Genomic DNA, 21,480 nt, shown 5'->3' on the forward strand with positions numbered 1-21,480 from the left:
CACCTGGTCCAGACTCTCACCTGGTTCAGACTCTCACCTGGTCCAGACCCTCACCTGGTTCAGACTCTCAGCTGGTCCAGACTCTCACGTGGTTCAGGCTGTCACCTGGTTCAGTCTCTCACCTGGTCCAGACTATCACCTGGTCCAGACACTCACCTGGTTCAGTCTCTCACCTAGTCTAGACTCTCAGCTGGTTCAGACTCTCATCTGGTTCATGCTCTCACCTGGTTCAGTCTCTCAACTGGTTCAGGCGCTCACCTGTTTAAGACTCTCACCTGGTTCAGACTCTCACCTGGTTCAGACTCTCATCTGGTTCAGCGTCTCATCTGGTTCAGCCTCTCACCTGGTTCAGTCTCTCACCTGGTTCAGACTCTCATCTGGTTCAGCCTCTCACCTGGTCCAGACACTCACCTGGTCCAGACACTCACCCGGTTCAGACTCTCAGCTGGTCCAGACTCTCATCTGGTTCATGCTCTCACCTGGTTCAGTCTCTCAACTGGTTCAGGCTCTCACCTGTTTCAGACTATCACCTGGTCCATACTCTCACCTGGTCCAGACTCTCACCTGGTCCAGACCATCACCTGGTTCAGACACTCACCTGGTTCAGACTCTCACCTGGTCCAGGCTCTCACCTGGTTCAGTCTCTCACCTGGTCCAGGCTCTCACCTGGTTCAGACTCTCACCTGGTCCAGACTCTCACGTGGTTCAGGCTGTCACCTGGTTCAGTCTCTCACCTGGTCCAGACTATCACCTGGTCCAGACACTCACCTGGTTCAGGCTCTCACCTAGTCTAGACTCTCACCTGGTTCAGGCTCTCACCTGGTCTAGACTCTCACCTGGTCCAGACTCTCACCTGGTTTAGACTCTCACCTGGTTCAGTCTCTCACCTGGTCCAGGCCCTCACATGGTCCAGGCTCTCACCTGGTTCAGTCTCTCACCTGGTCCAGGGTCGCACCTGGTTCAGGCTGTCACCTGGTTCAGACCCTCACCTGGTTCAGTCTCTCACCTGGTTCAGACCCTCACCTGGTTCAGACGCTCACCTGGTTCAGACTCTCACCTGGTCCAGACACTCACCTGGTTCAGACTCTCACCTGGTTCAGACTCTCACCTGGTTCAGACTCTCACCTGGTTCAGACACTCACCTGGTCCAGACACTCACCTGGTCCAGGCTCTCACCTGGTCCAGGCTCTCTCCTGGTTCAGACGCTCACCTGGTTCAGACTCTCACCTGGTTCAGACTCTCACCTGGTTCAGGCTCGCACCTGGTCCAAACTCTCATCTGGTTCAGACGCTCACCTGGTTCAGACTCTCACCTGGTTCAGACTCTCACCCGGTCCAGACCCTCACCCGGTCCAGACTCTCACCTGGTTCAGTCTCTTACCCGGTTCAGTCTCTCACCTGGTTCAGACGCTCACCTGGTCCAGACACTCACCTGGTTCAGTGTCTCACCTGGTTCAGACTCTCACCTGGTTCAGTCTCTCACCTGGTTCAGACGCTCACCTGGTTCAGACTCTCACCTGGTTCAGACTCTCATCTGGTTCAGCCTCTCAGCTGGTCCAGACTCTCATCTGGTTCATGCTCTCACCTGGTTCAGGCTCTCAACTGGTTCAGGCTCTCACCTGTTTCAGACTCTCACCTGGTTCAGACTCTCACCTGGTTCAGACTCTCACCCGGTGCAGACTCTCACCTGGTTCAGTCTCTCACCTGGTTCAGCCTCTCACCTGGTTCAGGCCCTCACCTGGTTCAGTCTCTCACCTGGTTCAGACTCTCACCTGGTCCAGATGCTCACCTGGTTCAGACTCTCAGCTGGTCCAGACTCTCATCTGGTTCAAGCTCTCACCTGGTTCAGTCTCTCAACTGGTTCAGGCTCTCACCTGTTTCAGACTCTCACCTGGTCCAGACCCTCACCTGGTTCAAGCTCTCACCTGGTTCAGGCCCTCACCTGGTCAAGGCCCTCACCTAGTCCAGGCACTCACCTGCCTCCCCCCCCTCCATATTCTCCCCCAGCTGTGATTTAAAGCGTAAAGCAGAGTTGGTCTCCTCCACATCCTCCGACCACGTCCTCCTTCTCCACCAACTCCTGCTCCTCATCCACCTGCCCACCTCCTCCTCGTAGGGAGTCGGTGGGGTGCTGCGTGGTGGTGCTCGTGTTTACTCGCCGGCGCCCTGGTTATGATTCCATGTGACACTGCTATTATCGGTAATTGAATGCCCTCCCATGCATAAGACAGCCTGTGACAACCAAATGATTTGGTGCTCTAATTTTGATTAAAGTGGCATGGATTTAAGTCGGAAAATTGCTGCAGGCGAACTGGGGAGCGGCGGTAAGTGGTGGGAAGGGGGCGGTTCGCGAGTTTAATTGATGAACAGTGACAAGGGGTTCCGTGTCTCTCTCTCTCTCTCCCCCGCCACCCCCCCTCCCTCCCCCTCCCTCCCTCTTTAAAGTAAAATAATAAAATGACGACTTTTATTTATATATGTAGGTTCTTCTTCTCCTCCTCTCCCTCCAACTCTTAACAAATCAACTCCCTAATGGGAGCTGTGGAGTAGCAGGGGATGTTTATCCTCCCTCGGCTGGGTGATGGTGATGGGGGGGTCTGGGGGGTCTGGGGGGGTATGGAGAGACGAGGATTGGTGATGTTGTGGAATGGATGAGATGTGGATGACCTGGAACAATGGACGGATTGTGATGGTGGTGATGGAGGTTGGGTTGGGGGGCGGGGAGCTGAGGGGGGGGGGGCACGGGGAGGCGACGGTTACGATGTGTGGACTCGACGATGGAGGATATGTGATCGTGACGGTGATGGGGGTAGTGATTGGTTTGATAGCGATTAAAAACCACACATATACACAATAACATACATACACTCGTATACACACTCGAGATCAGACATCCCCCGCGTCGCCTTAACAGACTGTTCGGGCAAGTGCTGCTAGCGAGTAGCACCTCATGAAGGCCGGGACAGCACACGAGGAGGTGGACGGTCAGCACCACGGCTGACCGCCTTTGTCTCCCAAGTGGTGAAGTTTTCACATCACGTTTGAGCCTGAGTCGACCTAGGGGAGACCCAGCACCGGTACAGATAATCGTCACCAGTGTTGGTCGTGAGCGGGAATCGAACTCGGGTCGCCGGGTTTTGTGGCGCATGCCTGCTAACCACTTCGCCACCACTCACCGCACACTTACATACGTAATCAAATACACATACTTGAATGCATAACGTACATAATACATGCACACATTCACTATACATACATTCACACACACACGTGCACACACGTGCACTTACAGACAATTGCGACCGGGATGTACAATCCCAATGATGTTCTAGGCGGATTCGAGAGCTTAAACAATTCTCGTATTCGTCACTGATTATAACGACACGAAAAACATTGTTACTCAAAATGTTCCACTGTGGCTTCCCAAGAATAGTGAATCCATCTGTGTGGATTAAGAATGAGCGCTATCCCAGAGCAATCGTCGGGGGTAGTTTGGATGATACCTTTGACCAGCGTGTGTTATAATAATGTATTGTGTGATTGTATATTTGGCTGTGCGGTTGTGTGTTTGTATGTGTGGTTAGCTGTGTGTGTGGTTGTATGCGTGGTAGGCTGTGTGTGTGGTTGTATGTGTGGTAGGCTGTGTAGTTATGTGTGTGTGGTGGGCTGTGTGTGGTTGTATGTAGTCCCACAAAACAACCCCCTACCTCCTCGCGGTGCCGGACGGGCAACTCTGTCGTGGACAGTGCTGTGGGGGGATGGCCAATTCCGATTGGCTCCTCCCCTCATGGCGTCTGTGACCACCACAAGGGCTAAACGGGGACTCGGGTGGGAGGGGGTGGTAACTCCTCCACCTTCAAAAAATTACCACTAAACCACGTCTAAAATATCTAACTAATTAGCTTGTGCTGGAGGCCCCAGGGGGACAGGCGTCTATGACGTCTCCTGGCCAAACCCCAATTGGTGGAGCCAGGAGATTGAATCTCTACCCTCGGGGCTCCTCCAGAAACAACGAAAAGTCACTTCGTGTGGCCACGTGGAATGTTCGATCGCTCACTGTGGAGGAGGCTGCCACTCCTCTGTCGGGAGCTGGACCGGTACCGCCTGGATCTATGCGGCATTCAGGAGGTCCGGTGGACCGGTTCTGGCTCCTGCCACCATGAGGGGTGGAAAGTCCTCTACTCGGGGCAGCAGACTGCCAAACAACAGGGTGTGGCTCTTCTTTTGAACAAAAGAATGAAGGGGGCGTGGGAGCGTGGCGATGAGGTGTGGGAAGCTGTAAGCCCCAGGCTACTTTGGGCTCGCCTTCCCATCAATTGGAGGCGAGGAGTGGTGGTCGTGGTTACATATGCCCCCACTGAAGACGAACATCCGTGGAGGGATGCAGGCAAAGCCGATGAGTCAGATGCCTTCTATGACCTCCTGTCACAGGTGCTGGCTAAAGTGGCCCCTCGGGATAGAGTCACCTTGTTGGGTAACTTCAATGCCCGAGTTGGTCATGATGCTGACACCTGGTCTGGAGTGATTGGAGGGCATGGGCCAGATCAACTCAATAACAACGGTAGGAGGCTGCTATATTTTTGTGCAGCCCATGGGCTTGTAATTACCAACACGCTGTTCCGGCATCGGCGCAGCCACACAACATCATGGATGCATGCCGGGTCCAAGCAAGGACATCTGCTGGACTACATAGTGACGGACCAGTGGATGCGAGCCCATGTCCTTGACAGCAGGACCTACCGTGGAGTTGATCTGCCCTCTGACCATCGACTTGTCATCTGTAAGATGCGCCTGCCATTCTTCCACTCCAGTGGTGGGTGTACACCCAGGACCCCAATGCAACCTAAAGTGTCCTGGTCTCAGTTATCTGATGAAAGTTGCAAGCGAGAATTTCATCATTGCTTGAGGCTGGGGTTGCCATCGTCCCCCACTTCTCCTGATGTCGAGGGTAAATGGGCGAGGTTTATGACTGTGACTCATGCAGCTGCAATGGCTGCTTTGGGTACGCGGTCCAGACCTCCCTAGAGACCATGGCTGACAGAGGAGGTGAAGGATGCTACTGGGCAGTTGGAGGCAGTCGCCCTCCAACAACAACGGAGGGCAGAGGAGCGACGCTCACAACAACGAGCGGAGCGCCGGGTGGCTAAAGCACAGCAGATTGGCACAGTAGGGGGCACAGGTGGGGCATCAGGCAGTCATCTCAGTCAGTCGACCCGTGGCACCTGGGTCTGCCCCGTGACCTCTTGCCCGCGGGCGTTAGACACTTCACGTGGCCTCAAGGTGCACATGGCCTGGCACAAGCGTCGTGGTGACGTCACCGCCACTTAATGGCGAATGGCGGTTGTTGTTGTGTGTGGTTATGTGGTTGTATGTGTGGTGGGCTATGTGGTTGTGTGGTTGTATGTGTGGTTGTATCTCTGGCTATGTGGTTGTGTGGTTGTATGTGTGGTTATATTTATGTATGTGGTCGTGTGGCTGTGTGCGTGTATGTGTGGTAGGCTGTGTAGTTGTTTGACTGTGTGGTTGTGTGGTTGTGTGGTTGTGTGGCTGTGTGGTTGTTTGACTGTGTGGTTGTGTGGCTGTGTGGTTGTGTGGCTGTGTGCGTGTATGTGTGGTAGGCTGTGTGGTTGTTTGACTGTGTGGTTGTGTGGCTGTGTGGTTGTGTGGTTGTGTGGCTGTGTGGTTGTGTGGTTGTGTGGCTGTGTGGCTGTGTGACTGTGTGGCTGTGTGACTGTGTGGCTGTGAGGTTGTGTGGTTATTTGGCTGTATGGCTGTGTGGTTGTTAGGCTGTGTGGCTGTGTGGTTATGTGGCTGTGTGGCTGTGTGGTTGTGTGGCTGTGTGGCTGTGTTGTTGTGAGGCTGTGTGGCTGTGTGGCTGTGTGCCTGTGTGGTTGTGTGGCTGTGTGGCTGTGTGGTTGTGAGGCTGTGTGGCTGTGTGGCTGTGTGGTTGTGTGACTGCGTGGTTGTGTGGCTGTGTGGCTGTGTGGCTGTGTGGTTGTGTGGCTGTGTGATTGCGTGGTTGTGTGGTTGTGTGGCTGTGTGGTTGTGTGGCTGTGTGGCTGTGTGGTTGTGTGGTTGTGTGGCTGTGTGACTGAGGTTGTGTGGTTGTTTGGCTGTATGGCTGTGTGGTTGTTAGGCTGTGTGGCTGTGTGGCTGTGTGGTCGTGTGGCTGTGTGACTGTGAGGTTGTGTGGTTGTTTCGCTGTATAGGCTGTGTGGTTGTTAGGTTGTGTGGCTGTGTGGTTATGTGGCTGTGTGGTTGTGTGGCTGTGTGGCTGTGTGGCTGTGTGGTTGTTAGGCTGTGTGGCTGTGTGGCTGTGTGACTGCGTGGTTGTGTGGCTGTGTGGCTGTGCGGCTGTGGCTGTGTGATTGCGTGGTTGCGTGGTTGTGTGGCTGTGTGGTTGTGTGGCTGTGTGGTTATGTGGCTGTGTGGCTGTGTGGTTGTGTGGCTGTGTGGTTGTTAGGCTGTGTGGCTGTGTGGCTGTGTGGTTGTGTGGCTGTGTGGCTGTGTGGTTGTTAGGCTGTGTGGCTGTGTGATTGCGTGGTTGTGTGGTTGTGTGGCTGTGTGGTTGTGTGGCTGTGTGGCTGTGTGGCTGTATGGCTGTGTGGTTGTTAGGCTGTGTGGCTGTGTGGTTATGTGGCTATGTGGATGTGTGGCTGTGTGGCTGTGTGGTTGTTAGGCTGTGTGGCTGTGTGGTTATGTGGCTGTGTGGCTGTGTGGTTGTGTGGTTGTGTGGCTGTGTGGTTGTTAGGCTGTGTGGCTGTGTGACTGCGTGGTTGTGTGGCTGTGTGGCTGTTAGGCTGTGTGGCTGTGTGACTGCGTGGTTGTGTGGCTGTGTGGCCGTGTGGTTGTTAGGCTGTGTGGCTGTGTGACTGCGTGACTGCGTGCCTGTGTGGTTGTCTGTTCAGTTGGCTCGAAGTTGTCCGCCGAGTCCCATCGAGTGCGGTGCCAATCCGCGAGGGGCGCGACTCCTGGGCCCGGGGTCTCATCGCAGCAGATTCTGGCACCAGCTGCCCGCTGTCCGTCGCTTTGATGATGCCAGGACTTTCTTCATTTGACAGAAACACCAGGAGACCTCCCCCCCCCCCCCCCAAGAATGTTTTTAAACAAACAAAAAGCACAACGGATTTATTCAGGAGAACCACACTGAGCCATGGCACTAGTTTTCTAGTTTTACGGAGGATCTTGCTGCTAACGCATTGGGGTTTTAGTTGTGAAAGACGTTTTCAGCCGGTTAATGACGACGACGACGAGTTGTCATTGTTTATTGTTGACGTGGGGAGGCGAATCCCGGAGTTTTGATGGTGATGATAATAGTGATGATGGTGGTGGTGTTGATGATGATGGTGATGATAATGGTGATGGTAATTATCATGGTGATGATGGTGATAATGGTCTTGATGATGATGGCGATGATGATGGTGATGATGATCGTGATGATGATGGTGGTATTGATGATGTTGATGATTGTGGTGGTGCTGTTGATGATGATGCTGATGATGCTGTTACTACTAAAACTGCTTATACTGCTACTACTACTACTGCTACTACTGCTGCTACTACTGCTGCTACTGCTGCTACTACTGCTGCTACTACTGCTGCTACTACTATTACTGCTGCTCCTACTGCTGCTCCTACTGCTACTACTGCTGCTACTACTACTGCTACTACTACTGCTGCTACTGCTACTACTGCTGCTACTGCTGCTGTTACTACTACTGCTGCTACTACTACTGCTGCTACTGCTGCTGTTACTACTACTGCTGCTGTTACTGCTACTGCTGCTACTACTGCTGCTCCTACTGATACTGCTCCTGTTACTACTACTACTGCTGCTACTACTGCTGCTGCTACTGCTACTACTGCGACTACTGCTGTTACTACTGCTACTACTGCGACTACTGCTGTTACTACTACTGCTGATACTGTTGCTACTACTGCTGTTACTACATTTCTACTACTGCTGCTACTACTGCTACTACTGCTGCTCCTACTGCTACTACTGCTGCTACTACTACTGCTGCTGCTACTACTGCGACTACTGCTACTACTACTGCTGCCACGCGCACGGTGGTGCCATGGCGATGATGATGTGTGATGAAGTGTGACGATAATGCGTCTGGTTTGGGTCTCCCAGGGTGAGGTGTGCGTGTCTCCGGACTGCCTACGCGGGGGAGACTTCCCCCCACACTTCATCGCAATTATCGTTGACGCGTCTCAACAGACGTTCCTCCTCCTCCGCTGAACGTTTCAATTCATTAGATTAATTAATGAGCTGCCCCCGTGCATCATCGTCATCATCATCTTCATCTTTGTACTCATCGTCTTTGTTCGTTTCAACAACCCAACCACTCACCTAACCACCCACTCACCCACTCACCTACCCACTCACCCACTCACTCACTCACCCACTCACCAACCCACACACTCACCCACTCACCTACCCAACCAATCACCAATCCACCCACTCACCTACCCACCCACTCACCTACTCACTCACTCATCTATCCACTCACTGACCAAGCCATTTACCTAACCACTCACTTGATAACTCACTCGGTCACCCACCCACCTATCCACTCACCTATCCACTCACCTATCCACTCACTAATTCACCTACACACCCACTCACTTACCCACTCACTCACACACCTACCCACTCACCTACTCACCTACTAACAAAGACAAAGATCACCCATAACAGACTGTTGGGGCAAGTGCTGTTCGCGAGCACCTATGGGTGGCCAGCACCACGCCCGGCCACCTTTTTCTCCCGAGTGGCTATGTTCTTATACACCGCATCAGGTACTCATTTGAGGCTGAGTCGACCTACGGGGGAGGCGCAGGACCGGTTCAGATAATCGTCACTGGTGTTGACCGTGAGCGGGAATCGAACCCAGGTCGCCGGAATCGTAGCGGAGCGTGCTAACCGTTGCACCACCGCTCCTGCTGCTCGAGTTCCAGTTGGATTAGGAGGCCTTCATCTATAGCAGTGGGTAGATCATGGCTCATGATGGTTATGATGAAGATGATCATGATGATCGTTATGATTGTTTAGGACGCAGACGATAAAGGGGTTAAAGATTTGGGAGAAGACTTGACATCCTGTAACTGAAGACCCAAGAGTCTCTCGACCTCATCCCCCCCCCCCTGCCCCCCTCCCCCACCTCCCCCTCGTACCCCAGTGTAAGTGGGAGATATAGAGGCACTCCATTTTAAAAAGTGACGTTAGATTCAATTAGCCTTACCTGTGCAAACACTGCCAACTGACAGCCATTAGTTCACGGTGAACACTTGCATTTGGAATTTCCGAGTGTGCGTTTGCGCGTGCGCGCGTGCGTGCGCGCGTGCGCGCGTGCGTGCTATGTAGGGGAGCGGTGTCGCAGCGGTTCGCGCAGTGGTTAGCACGACTAAAGCCACGCGGCCTTCTCAGCACGGCCACCAGCACCGGTGACGATTATCTGAGCCGGTCCTGGGCCTGCCCTAGGTCGACTCGGCTTCAGACGAGTATCTGGTGCGGTGTAAAAAAGAAAAACAAAAATCGCCAAAAGGGAGACAAAGACGGCCGGGAGCGCTTCAGACCACGTGAGCCCGTCGTTTGTGGTGCCGCCCTTACAGCACTCGCCCCAGCAGTTCTGTTGAAGGCGACACAATGTGAGCGGTGGCAGCAGCGGCTCGATTCCCACTCACGGCCACGACATTCAGTGACGACATATCTGAACCGGCCCTCGTCCTGCCCCTGAGTAGGTCGACTCAGCCTTAAATGAGCGCCTCGTGCTGGCGTACGAACGTCCCCCCACTGGGGGAGACAAAGGCGGCCCTGCGCCGGTGATAACCACACAGCGATGGCTGCTATTCGCTAAAACAGCACTTGCCACAGCAGTTCTGTTGAAGGCTATACAGGGGACCTTTATCTTTGGGTACATTTCCATGCACATCCCCTCCCCACACACGCACGCCTCTCTCTCTCTCACTGCCTCTCTCGTCTCTCCAACACCAGCCATTACTCACACGCGTTTTAATTATTCATTTTAATTACTTTTTAATATTCGTCTCAAATTGGATTAGGAAATGTAGCTTTCATACCTTTTATTTTCGCTAAGCGAGATTTGATTGCGGTAATTCTAAAGAGGCCCGCCGGTTCTCCGCGCGGAGCCGGGGAGATAGCGGAGAGATGAGGGATGCGGAGGGGATGAGGGGGGGGGTCACTGGGGGGGAGGGCAGGGGGGGTCACTGGGGGGGGGGCAGGGGGGGTGGTCGTGGATACTCGAGCGGTGTCCTTGAAGATGGCACCGCGTCACGAACGGTGTAACGTGAAGATGCGGCGAAAGAGATGATGGATCGGTTGACGATCTTGGGTGATGTTCGTCATGGTGGTTGGTTGTTGGTCATAGAATAACGCTACGCCGCGCTACGAAACCCGGTGACCCGAGTTCGATTGCCGCTCACGGCCAACACTGTTGACGATTATCTGAACCGGTTATGAGCCTACCCTAGGTCGACTCAGCCTGAAATTAGTACCACTGGGGAGACAAAGTCGGTCGGGCGTGGTGCTGGCCACCCGCCCCCTCGTGTAGCGTTCCGGCCTTCATAGGTGCTCGCTAACAGCACTTGCCCCTACAGTCTGTTAAGGCTATACGGGGGATCTTTGGTAGTGATGGTATTGGTGGTGGTGGTAGTGATGGTAGTTGTTTGGTGGTGGTAGTAGTAGTGGTAGTGATAATGGTGGTGGTAGTAGTGATGGTAGTGGTGGTGGTAGTGATGGTAGTGATGGTAGTGGTGGTGGTAGTGATGGTAGTGGTGGTGGTAGTGATGGTAGTAATTGTAGTGGTGGTGGCAGTGATGGTAGTGATGGTAGTGGTGGTAGTGGTGGTGGTAGTGGTGGTGGTAGTGGTAGTGGTGGTGGCAGTGATGGTAGTGATGGTAATGGTGGTGGTAGTGGTGGTAGTGGTGGTGGTGATAGTGATGGCAGTGGTGGTAGTGATGGTAGTGGTGGTGGTAGTGGTGGTGGTAGTGGTGGTAGTAGTGGTGGTGGTAGTGATGGTAGTGATGGTAGTAGTAGTAGTGGTGGTGGTAGTGGTGGTGGTAGTAGTGGTGGTGGTAGTGATGGTAGTGATGGTAGTGGTGGTAGTGGTGGTGGTGGTAGTGGTAGTGATGGTAGTAGTAGTAGTGGTGGTAGTGATGGTAGTGATGGTGGTAGTGGTGGTGGTAGTAGTGGTGGTGGTAGTGATGGTAGTGATGGTAGTGGTGGTAGTGGTAGTGGTGGTAGTGGTGGTGGTGGTGGTGGTAGTGATGGTAGTGATGGTAGTGGTGGTGGTAGTGGTGGTGGTAGTGGTGGTGGTAGTGGCGGTGGTGGTAGTGGTGGTAGTAGTGGTGGTGGTAGTGGTGGTGGTAGTGGTGGTAGTGGTGGTGGTAGTGGTGGTGGTAGTGGTGGTGGTAGTGGTGGTGGTGGTAGTGGTGGTGGTAGTGGTGGTGGTAGTGGTAGTGGTGGTGGTAGTGGTGGTGGTAGTGGTGGTGGTAGTGGTAGTGGTGGTAGTGGTGGTGGTAGTGGTGGTAGTGGTGGTGGTGGTGGTAGTGGTGGTGGTAGTGGTGGTGGTAGTGATGGACCTGTGCTTAGCAGCCGTGATATACGGTACTGGACATGTCCACGGCGGTCCAGATGTCCTGTGACACCCATTTAATTCTATAAAACGTAATACATATTTATATTTTAAGTCAGGTTTATTTAAAACAGAAATGACATATGCAAAGAGGGAAAAAAAAACACGTTCGGTGTCAATTAATTGTTTCGAGTATTTGCCTGATGTCAATTTGCACATGATGACGATAACCCACTTTGTTGAGACAACATTTGTGATATCCAGGGTCGCCACTGAAAAAAAGCCTCGTAGCATCTCGGTGGGCCTTAACCTGGTTGAAATAAAAACAAATAGAATATAATTCGGGGCGGGGGGGGTCACAAGACACTTGGACCACCCTGTACACCGCATCTCTATACCTACAACACACACAAACCGTGACCACGAGCAAGGAGAGTGGGTGGTGTAATCGAGTGGAGGCAGTGAGAGTGCGCGTGGCACTGGGGCGTCCTTGCCAATGGCGATCGCCGAGGCTGCTCAGCGCCGGGACAGCAGAGAGCGCTGTCGGGTCGTGCGTCAAACCAGCCCAGACGCATTGCCACATGGGCTGCGGGGCCGGGGTTCAGACTGGGGCTCGTGCTGGGGTTCAGGCTAAGGTGCAGGCTGAGGCTCGAGCTGGGGTTCAGGATGGTGCTCAAGGCCTCGGTGGAGGTGCATCATGGCCGTGTCGGACGGAGTCACTCACTGAGCGTGAGTTCGAAGCAGAGACGGATCTAGAAATTCCATCAATGGGGGGCGGGGGGAGATGAGATAGTGAGGGGGCTGGGCTGGGAGGGTGTAAGGGGGATGTCAGGTCAAGAAGTAGACACCCAAACATTTAGAGAAAGTTTTGTCGACTCACGGACACCCGCACACACTTGAATCAAGATCCGTGTAATGAGCTGAATTGTGATTGAAACGGCTTGTCACGTCCAGGCAGTTGTTGGCCTGAATGTAACGACTCGCTGTGTCTCTCGTCTCTTCCTTGCCCCGTCTCTCTCTCTCCCCCCCGTACCACTCCCTCACTTCCCCTCTCATCTTCACTCTCTCTCTCTCTGATTCTCTTTATGACTCCCTCTCTCTCCCCACCTCCGTCCCCCACCCCGCCCTCCCCCCTCACTCCCTCATCTACCTCCCCCCCCCTCTCTCTCTTCCTCACCTGATTCTATCTCTCCATCTGCCCACACGTCACTCAACTCTCTCTCACCTCCCTCTCCTTCCCTCCCTCTGTCTCTACATATCTCCCTCTCTGCTCCCTCGCTCCCTTTCACCTTTCTCTCCTTCACCTCTCTGCTCCCTCCCACCCTCCTCACCTCACCTCCATCCCCCCCTCTCTTCTCACCTTCCTCTCACCTCTCTCTCTTCCTCCCCCCTCACCTCCCTCCCTCCCTTCCATCCCTCCCCCCTCATCTCCATCCCTCCCTCCCTCACCTTTCACCTCCCCGGTGAGCAGGTGAGCGCCGCTACCGATGCCTCTTCTGCTCGTACGGCGCCTCGCAGAAGGGCAACCTGAAGACTCACGTGCGCAGCGTCCACCACGTGACCTTCGACCCCTCGCTCTACCCGGACCGCCGCTTTAATCGCTGCCGCCTGGGGGATCGCCCCCTCCTCCCCTGCCTCCCCGGCCCCCACCCCGGCCCCCACCCCGGCCCCCACCCCGGCCCCCACCCCGGCCCCCACCCCGGCATGTACACCCCGGATGGACCCTCCGAGCGCGGCGGTGGACTTCATCAGCGGGAGGCTGCGGCTGCGTCGACGGTGGTGACGGCAGCAGCCTCCCAGGAGGAGTTGCGTGACCCCGATGACGACGATGGCGGTGATGGTGGTGGCCGTGGTGATGGTGGTGGCCGTGGTGATGGTGGTGGCCGTGGTGATGGTGGTGGCCGTGGTGATGGTGGTGGCCGTGGTGATGGTGGTGGCCGTGGTGATGGTGGTCATGATGGTGATGGTGGTGGCCGTGGTGATGGTGGTGGCCGTGGTGATGGTGGTCATGATGGTGATGGTGGTGCTTGCGGTGATGGTGGCGGAAGATGCTTTGTGGAGGTGAAGGTTGGAGGTTTAAAAGCAGGGTCATTGAATGGACCTGATTCGTGCGGTAGTGGTGGTGGTGGTGGTGACGAGCCAGGAAAGAAGGAGGATGAAGAGGAGATTCAGGAAGAGGTTCAAGACGAGGGGGAAGGGGTTCAGGAAGATGATGAAGAGGAGGAGGTTGAAGATGAGAAAGTGGAGAGCGAAGAGCAGGAAGAAGACATTGAGGAGGAGGAGGAAGAGGAGCTGGACGCTGAGAAGGATGATGGTGACGAGGAGGTTGAAGCTGCCGCATGGACAAGTGATGCAACTCTAGCCGATGCTGAGAAAGATGATGTGGGTGACCGTGATGATGATGAAGAAGATGATGATGATGATGATGGTGCTGTCGTCGCCTACGAGGGAGGAGTGACGCACGCGAGTTTTGGCGCGCGCCACGCAGACTGACGTCGAGACGCGGGCCTCTGGGGTGCCGTCGATGAGTCTTGCGGACATGAAGAGGAGGAGGAGGGGGTGGTGGTGGTGGTGGGAACTCTGCAGCAAACTTTTCTTCACGGATGCCCCCGGTTCTTCCGTGGACGCTACGCGAATATCGATTTCGTAACCGAGTTAGTTTTTTTTAATTAAAGATTCAGCCGCGCGATAACGATCTATTTGTTGTTGTTGTTGCTGTGAAGCCCTCCACCACCAGACACGGCCAGACATTAAATAATAATTATTGTCGTGTCCATTTTCACAGCAGAGTTGAGCGGTTAGACAGGCGACGCCTTCCTTGAACCTGCGTCAAGCATCGTCAGATGAGGTTGGAGACCCAGGAAGGCACACATTGTTTTGCCCTCTTTCTGACACTACATTTTTTTTCCCGGCTTTTGGTTGGCGTGAGAAAAATGTTTCTCTTTTGACGTGCTGGCGGCGACTTGACCCCCGCTGTGATCGCTCGCACACCAACGTGTACATTTCATTTGTTTTCAGGCTGCGTTGGGTGGTGGAGGGTCTTCACGACACAACATCTGGCCACGTCAATTGGGCGGTGGGTCCAATTGCCCTCCTCTCTTCCTCCGCCCCCCCCCTCACGAATCTTGATGATGACTGTGACAAAAAACCTTCCGAGCGTTAAGTTCAATAGCGTTGTCTCGAGCTCACCATCATCAGCAGTAGCATCATCAAACGCTGCCGTATTACATGTCTGTACAGTGAGCCGACGTTTCGGGTGATGGGCCATTTTCAGGGGACGGATGAAGGCGTTTCTCAGAGAAGTCAATGATATCGGCTCTTAAAAACACAATAAAACAAAAACCGAACGGAGTTCGTCGGTTCCACTAAAAGGGGTTTGATGTCTTGCTTTCTGGATAACTTGAGGCAGGGGCAGAACGTGACATCCGTTGTGGTAGACTGGACGTGGTGGTATGCGCGGGGTGCGGATATTATTTTGTGGCAGATGTGAAGCCCTCGCTGGTCCTAACCATTTAAATTTGTTGTAGCCACATTGTGGGTGCATCGCCTTATAAAGAAATGAAGATAATGGATAAAAAAACCCATATTGCATTGGAAATAATAATAGACGATTTTATGTGATCAAAAATCATTCAGTTAATATTAATCGATTTTTGGAAATAATTAAAAAAAGATCGAATGTTAAAAAAACCCCATCTAGTTAAAGTAAACTTCGATTTTAAAGAAATCGTTTTTTTTTTTAATATCCAGTTATGTGCGGCGTCACACGATGCACCGATACTCGTGCGTCATTATCCGTTATTTAAATTATATGCAAATGATGTGTAAAGTATATACACATGATATGCTAATTTTCTGCTCATTGCACCGTGCAAACTAATCGAACGAACAGAACGAGACGCGGGGGGGGGGGGGGGGGGGAATCATCGGCAAATGGAGCAAATATGAATTATGGAACAAACCCATTATCAATAGTTTAACCATTATCGATTCGTGACCCCGTGTGACCCCGAATCACCGTAACTCAGTAAGTCACTCGGGAGGGGAATGGTTCCATATGGAGAGGAATGTGACCAGGGATTTACTTTCTCCTGCGATGTTTTCCAGAGCTCTGTCCCGGGCGGCTCCATCTGAAATTAACCCCCTCCCACTGCTCACCCCCCTCCCCTCCGACTGCGTCACGAGTCAAGGAATTGTCACGATGCGATACGACAAAAAATACATTGTAGCGAAAGTAGCTTCCTCTAGTAGCTGAAGAGGTTGCCATGAACCCATTAGCTACAACGTCTACGAATCGAAAGCCATTGATTCGCGAGCTTTTAATTCTCGACCGCCTTCAACCAAACCAGCGTGGTGAAGTATGGCGAAATAATGCCCCCCTCCCCCGCGACATGCACATGAGCACACAAGTATAGAACACGATTGTGAGATTGTCTAATTCATATGGGCGGTGTTTGGTGATGATGATGATGGTGAAGGTGGTAACGGCAGTAGTAAAGTATTTAATCCCCTTTTGCCCTCTTATAATCAATTAATTACATTTCAGCAGGAGCTGCCCGGGGCTGAGTTCCGGAAAGATCCCTCCCCCGACACGAGATATGAAGCCCTTTTTACACCACTTCAGGACGCGACCCCTCCTACCCCCCACGTACCCCCCCCCCCCACTCATTCACCTCCCACCCACCTCCAAAAAGACCACAATCAACTTAGAGCAATTTTGGAGCAATTGTTGCCGGCAATTGACAAGTCCAGGACCCCTCCTCCCCCACCCCCACGGCACGAGGCCACGTGGGCCACGCGCAAGCCGCAGCTTCATTCCAGACGAACCGTGGCGGTCTCGCGTTGAGGCCCGACCATTTAGAGACGGCCAGAAAAAAACATCGATTGTGTTTTTGTTTGTTTATCCGTCACTGCTAAGTAAGCATCGTGGCCACACTCATCGGGTGCCAGAGTGCAGGGGTGGGTCGGGTTGGGCACCGTGTGTCTAATTTAACAAAAAGTAAGGACATCAAAAGCGAACGTTTTCCACCTTCACATATCCGTCTCTCCCACTCACGTCTTGAATAAAACTTACGAAAATGTTTTTTTTCTAACACACAATCATCATTCCGCACGCACGACCTTGGTGAAGGGAATGCGTAATTCCAGCAGCGGTGGTTTCAATGAAGCAAAACACTGGACGGGTTTCCACGTTTAGTGTCTCATCAGCAGCAGTGTCATCGGGTTCGCGTTCGACGCAGAATTATATAATGTATATGAAATTATCAAAGTAACGTAATTATTTATACATTAACATCTTTGCTTTACAATATAATTTCTAATTTCTTGCATTTTATATACATTATATAATTTATGTTCGGTTATATAATACGTTATCGGGTATCAGATGTGTAGGGGGAGCGGTAGTGTAGTAGTTAGCGCGCTGCACTACGAACCCGGCCACTCGAGTTCGACTCCCGCTCACGGCCAACATCGTTGGCGAAAATCTGAACGGGTCCTGGGGCTCCCCTAGGTCGACTCAGCCTCACATGGGTACCTGGTGCGGTGTGTAAACATCGCCACTAACCGGTCACCCCCCCCCTCCCCGAAAACATATCCAAAGTGATCTCAAATAACCCACGTTGACTCAACGCCTGATCACAGTCCTACAGAGCCGGTGGTGGAGATCCCACATTCCTATGGTGCCGGGAAGAGTCTGTCTAGAACACAACCAATCCCACCCTTCACAGACTTTTGGGGCAAGTACTGTTAGCGAGCAGCACCTTTGAAGGCCAGCATGGCGCACGAGGGGTGGGTGGCCAGCACCACGCCACACACACAAACACACGCCTACCGGATGGACAAGGCGCGTCGAGGTAACGAAGTGCGTCTTATAATCCGGTGAAAATGGCTCAGGAGTTGCGCGACCAATTCCAATGCAAGAAACGCTGCTTCGCGCTTATCGGTCACAACGTTGATGCTCGGTGCTGTTTGTTGCTGCAAGCTTTTTTGGGTCCCTCCACAACTGTTGTTTTACAAAATAACAAAAAAACCGACAAAAGCCATCGCCTTCTCAATCATCAGGCGATCTCATTCATCACCGCCAGGCAAACCGCTTTGTCCACATCCGAGCGAGCAGTTTGCGCAGCAAGGGCACACGTGACCGCGAGAAGTCGTGCGGCTTCCAATCGTGGAGAATTCACGGTGACCCACACGAGGGGTGGTGGTGGTGGCGAGAGAGGGGGTCACCTCGGTGAAGGTGGCTTCGGCAGTGTGTGACACGCGTCAATCGCTTACAACTGCTGCGACTCCAGTGTGGTTATCATTGCGGTGTGAAGCGAGAGGAGTTATCCGAGGTGTGTGTGTGTGTGTTTCTGTCTGCGTTAAAAGCTCACAGATTCGCTAAAGATCTGGGAACAGTACACCATTATCATCCTCAGTGAGCTCTTCCGGCAGGCGAGGCTGCGTTAGCTGGGTCACATCGCTCACAAGCCCAGCCACCGCATGCCCAAAGCAGCTTCTTTTTGGCCGGATCGAGGGGGCTAAACGGGCGCGGTACAGCATAGAGAAGGAGACGGGCTGATGTGGTACAGAAGGATGTGGAGCTTAGTGGACTTGCCGATGACCGATACCAGCGGTGTCAAGATCGGCCTCTAAGGGGGAGGCTCGTGAAGGACGCTACTGGGCAACTGGAGGCAGTCGCCCTCCAGCAACAACGGAGGAGGGAGGAGCGACGCTCACAACAACGAGCGGAGCGCCGGGAGCCTAAAACACAGCAAGTTGTCAGAGTATGGGGCACAGGTGGTGCATCTGTCATTCATCTCACTCAATCAACCCATGGCACCTGGGTATATCCCGTGACCTCCTTCCAGCGGGACTTCGATACTTCGCACGGCTTCAACGTGCACCTAGCCTGGCACAGACGCCGTGTTGACGTCACCGCCACCTAGTGACGAACGGCGGCTGTGTGCAAGCTAACAGCACTTGCCCCAACAGTCTATTTTGAGGCTATACAGGAGATCTTTGGCTTTGTATGTATGCGCGCGAATGTGTTTTTTTGTACATGCGTGTACATGTCTGTGTGAGTGTATGTGTCCACGTGTACACGTGCGTGCTCGCGTATGTACGTTTGTATATAGGATCGTGTACATATACAACGTGTGCGGTTAGGGCTTATATAGTTATCCACACTTTTTTGAGATGACATGTCTCGTTAAAAACAAACATTAATGATGTTAATAAACCAACTAAAGAAGCAACACAGTCTTTTGTCATCTTCATCACAAACACGTTTAGCCGGGCGGTAACGGTGGTGGTTTCGATGCTGGTGCTCGCTCAGAGCACTTGCCGCGGCAGCAGCCAGGGTTACGGCAGACACACGCGGGCAACTCCGGTAGCCGCACCTGGCGATTGGCACGGTTGGACACGTGCCGTCGTGCACTAACCACTAAGCCACCGTACCCCCACCACCACCACCCCCACCACCACCACCACCCCCACCACCGCCCCCAACACCACCACCACCACCACCCCCACCACCACCACCACCACCCCCACCACCACCACCACCCCCACCACCGCCCCCACCACCACCACCACCACCCCCACCACCACCACCCCTACCACCACCCCCACCACCACCACCACCACCACCCCCACCACCACCCCCACACCACCCCCACCACCACCACCACCACCCCCACCACCATCACCCCTACCACCACCCCCACCACCACCACCACCACCCCCACCACCGCCCCCAACACCACCACCCCCACCACCACCACCCCCACCACCACCACCGTCCCCACCACCACCACCCCCGTCACCACCCCCACCACCACCACCACCCCCACCACCACCCCCACCACCACCCCCACGACCACCACCCCCACCACCACCGTCCCCACCACCACCACCACCACAACCCCCACCACCTCCACCACCACCACCGCCCCTAACACCACCGCCGCTACCACTGCCCAGCGAAGCGATCAATCGCTGGAATTCCACAAGGCCGGAGGGGGGTGGGTGTGTAAATAATCCCGATGCAGCGCCTTGCAGCCGCTAGAGGCCCCACCCACTACGTGAACCGCGATGTTGGGGAACAACAAGAGAGAGAGAGGCTCGTGCGAGGAGTCTCCCAGAACCCCGACATGGACGAGGACCGTCACGACCTCCCACGGTCTGGAGCGACTCCGGTATGGGGTCGTGCTTTTTTGTTTTGTGGAACCAAGAAAAGTCAATACAGTATTTCTCTTCATCTCCTCGTCGAACGCCTCTCACTCCACCCCCGTGCCTCCCCCCCTCCCACTCCCACCACCCACCAATTCACTGCCACATCGGGGACCCGCTTTAATCTCCAAAGCCGCCGGATAATCACAACAAGCTCCGGCCAGTGATCAGAGTTTCCCCTGTGGTCAGCTTGGACTTAATCACCAACCCCCCACGCCCCCCCCCTCCTTCTCCCCCCGCCCCTCACCCCCAGTCTCCACCGCCCCTAACCCCCCACCCTCCTAACCCCGCCCCTCACACAGTCGCCCATGCCTTTCCAAACCTGGTCTCTTTGAGTTATTGGCTCGTAAAACAAATAAAGAAATAATTGAAACATTCCTCATCCTCCTCGTCCGGTTTTATTTTTATTTTTGCTGAAAATCGATTGGGCAGAAATGTGTCCGTCGTGTGACCCGCTGTTTTTTTTATTGTCTTCGTCGGGTGGTGGAGGGCTCCAATTAAACACTGACACGGAACCGACAAGATGACCTAACCCCACACGGAAGTGAATATGAATGAAAAAATTGGTCCTGAAAGTCTACGTGTGTATATTACATATCGTAAAAATACTTGAATGAATGTGCGCTTCTTTCTCCAGAGGAGAGAGAGAGATAATGATGAGTGTTATGTGCGTTAGGAACCCGGCCACCCGAGTTCGATTCCCATTCACGGTCACCAACACCAAACGATAATGATCTGAAGCAGAGCGTGGAGTTGGCCACCCATCCCTAGCCTGTCCGGCCTTGATCGGTGCTACTCGCTAACAACTTGTCCCCAACAGTCTGTTAAGGCTACACGGGGGACCTTTGCCTGTGGCCTTTGTCACGTGGCGGAGACTCAGCGTGGTGCTCAGATTGAGAGGAGAGAGAGGGCGCAGGAGAGAGACAGAGAGAGAGAGGGAGAGAGGTGTGGGGAGAGACAGAGAGAGAGAAATCTGGAGCCAGTCTGACTGGGCCGAATGCCGCGCCGGGGAACGCTCAACATCCATTATTACCACGAGGGCTGGCGGGGGGATGGGCGAGAAAGGGGGGGGGGTCTATTGAGACCGCTTTCTTTTCTCTCAGACGCCTCCCACCTCCACCACAATCGGTCTCTTAAACCGCAACATTCACCCGAGTGCCTCTCTCTATCTCCTCCTTCCACCTCATATTCTCTCATTTCCTCTGTCTGTGTCGCTCCCTCTCCCTCTCGCTCGCTCTCTCCGCTATCCCCCCTCTCTCCTCTCTGGTCTGCATGCCTTCTCATCTCTCTATCTCCTATTTTCTCTCTCCCTCCCACCACCCCACTCAACTTGCTTCATTTTAGCCGCGCGGCGCTCCACTCGTTGTTGTGAGCGTCGCTCCTCTTGCCTTCCGCGACTGCCTCCAATTGTCCAGTAGCCTCTTCAGCGTGCACCTAGCCTGGCGCTACCCAGTAGCGTCCTTCACGACGCAACATATGAACGAGATGAAATATTCCCCGTACAGCCTTGACGGAATAGCGAGCACCTATGAAGGTCTGCACGGCACACGAAGGGGGTCGGGTGGCCAGCACCACCCCCGGCCGCCTTTGTCTCTCCAGTGGCGATGTTTTACACCGCTGCCACCAGGTACTCATTTGAGGCTGAGTCCACCTAGGGGAGGCTAAAG

General features: G+C 53.8%; 1 protein-coding gene across 9 annotated transcripts in view; it reads left to right on the forward strand.

Annotated features, from left to right (window-relative positions):
- The window catches only part of LOC116944244 (uncharacterized), a 161,312-nt gene extending 142,475 nt beyond the window's left edge, over positions 1–18,837 (forward strand). For all 9 annotated transcript variants that reach the window (XM_076068229.1, XM_076068232.1, XM_076068228.1 and 6 more), the window contains one exon: positions 13,071–18,837. In XM_076068229.1, the coding sequence (XP_075924344.1) occupies positions 13,071–14,092 (1,022 nt within the window). In that variant the 3' untranslated portion in view covers positions 14,093–18,837. The remainder of the gene's footprint in view (positions 1–13,070) is intronic.
- Positions 18,838–21,480: the final 2,643 nt, after the last annotated feature.

The sequence above is a fragment of the Petromyzon marinus genome, chromosome 20 (genome assembly GCF_048934315.1).
Source record: "Petromyzon marinus isolate PM22_M1 ecotype Great Lakes invasive population chromosome 20, UKy_Petmar_22M1.pri1.0, whole genome shotgun sequence".
Classification (NCBI taxonomy): domain Eukaryota; kingdom Metazoa; phylum Chordata; class Hyperoartia; order Petromyzontiformes; family Petromyzontidae; genus Petromyzon; species Petromyzon marinus.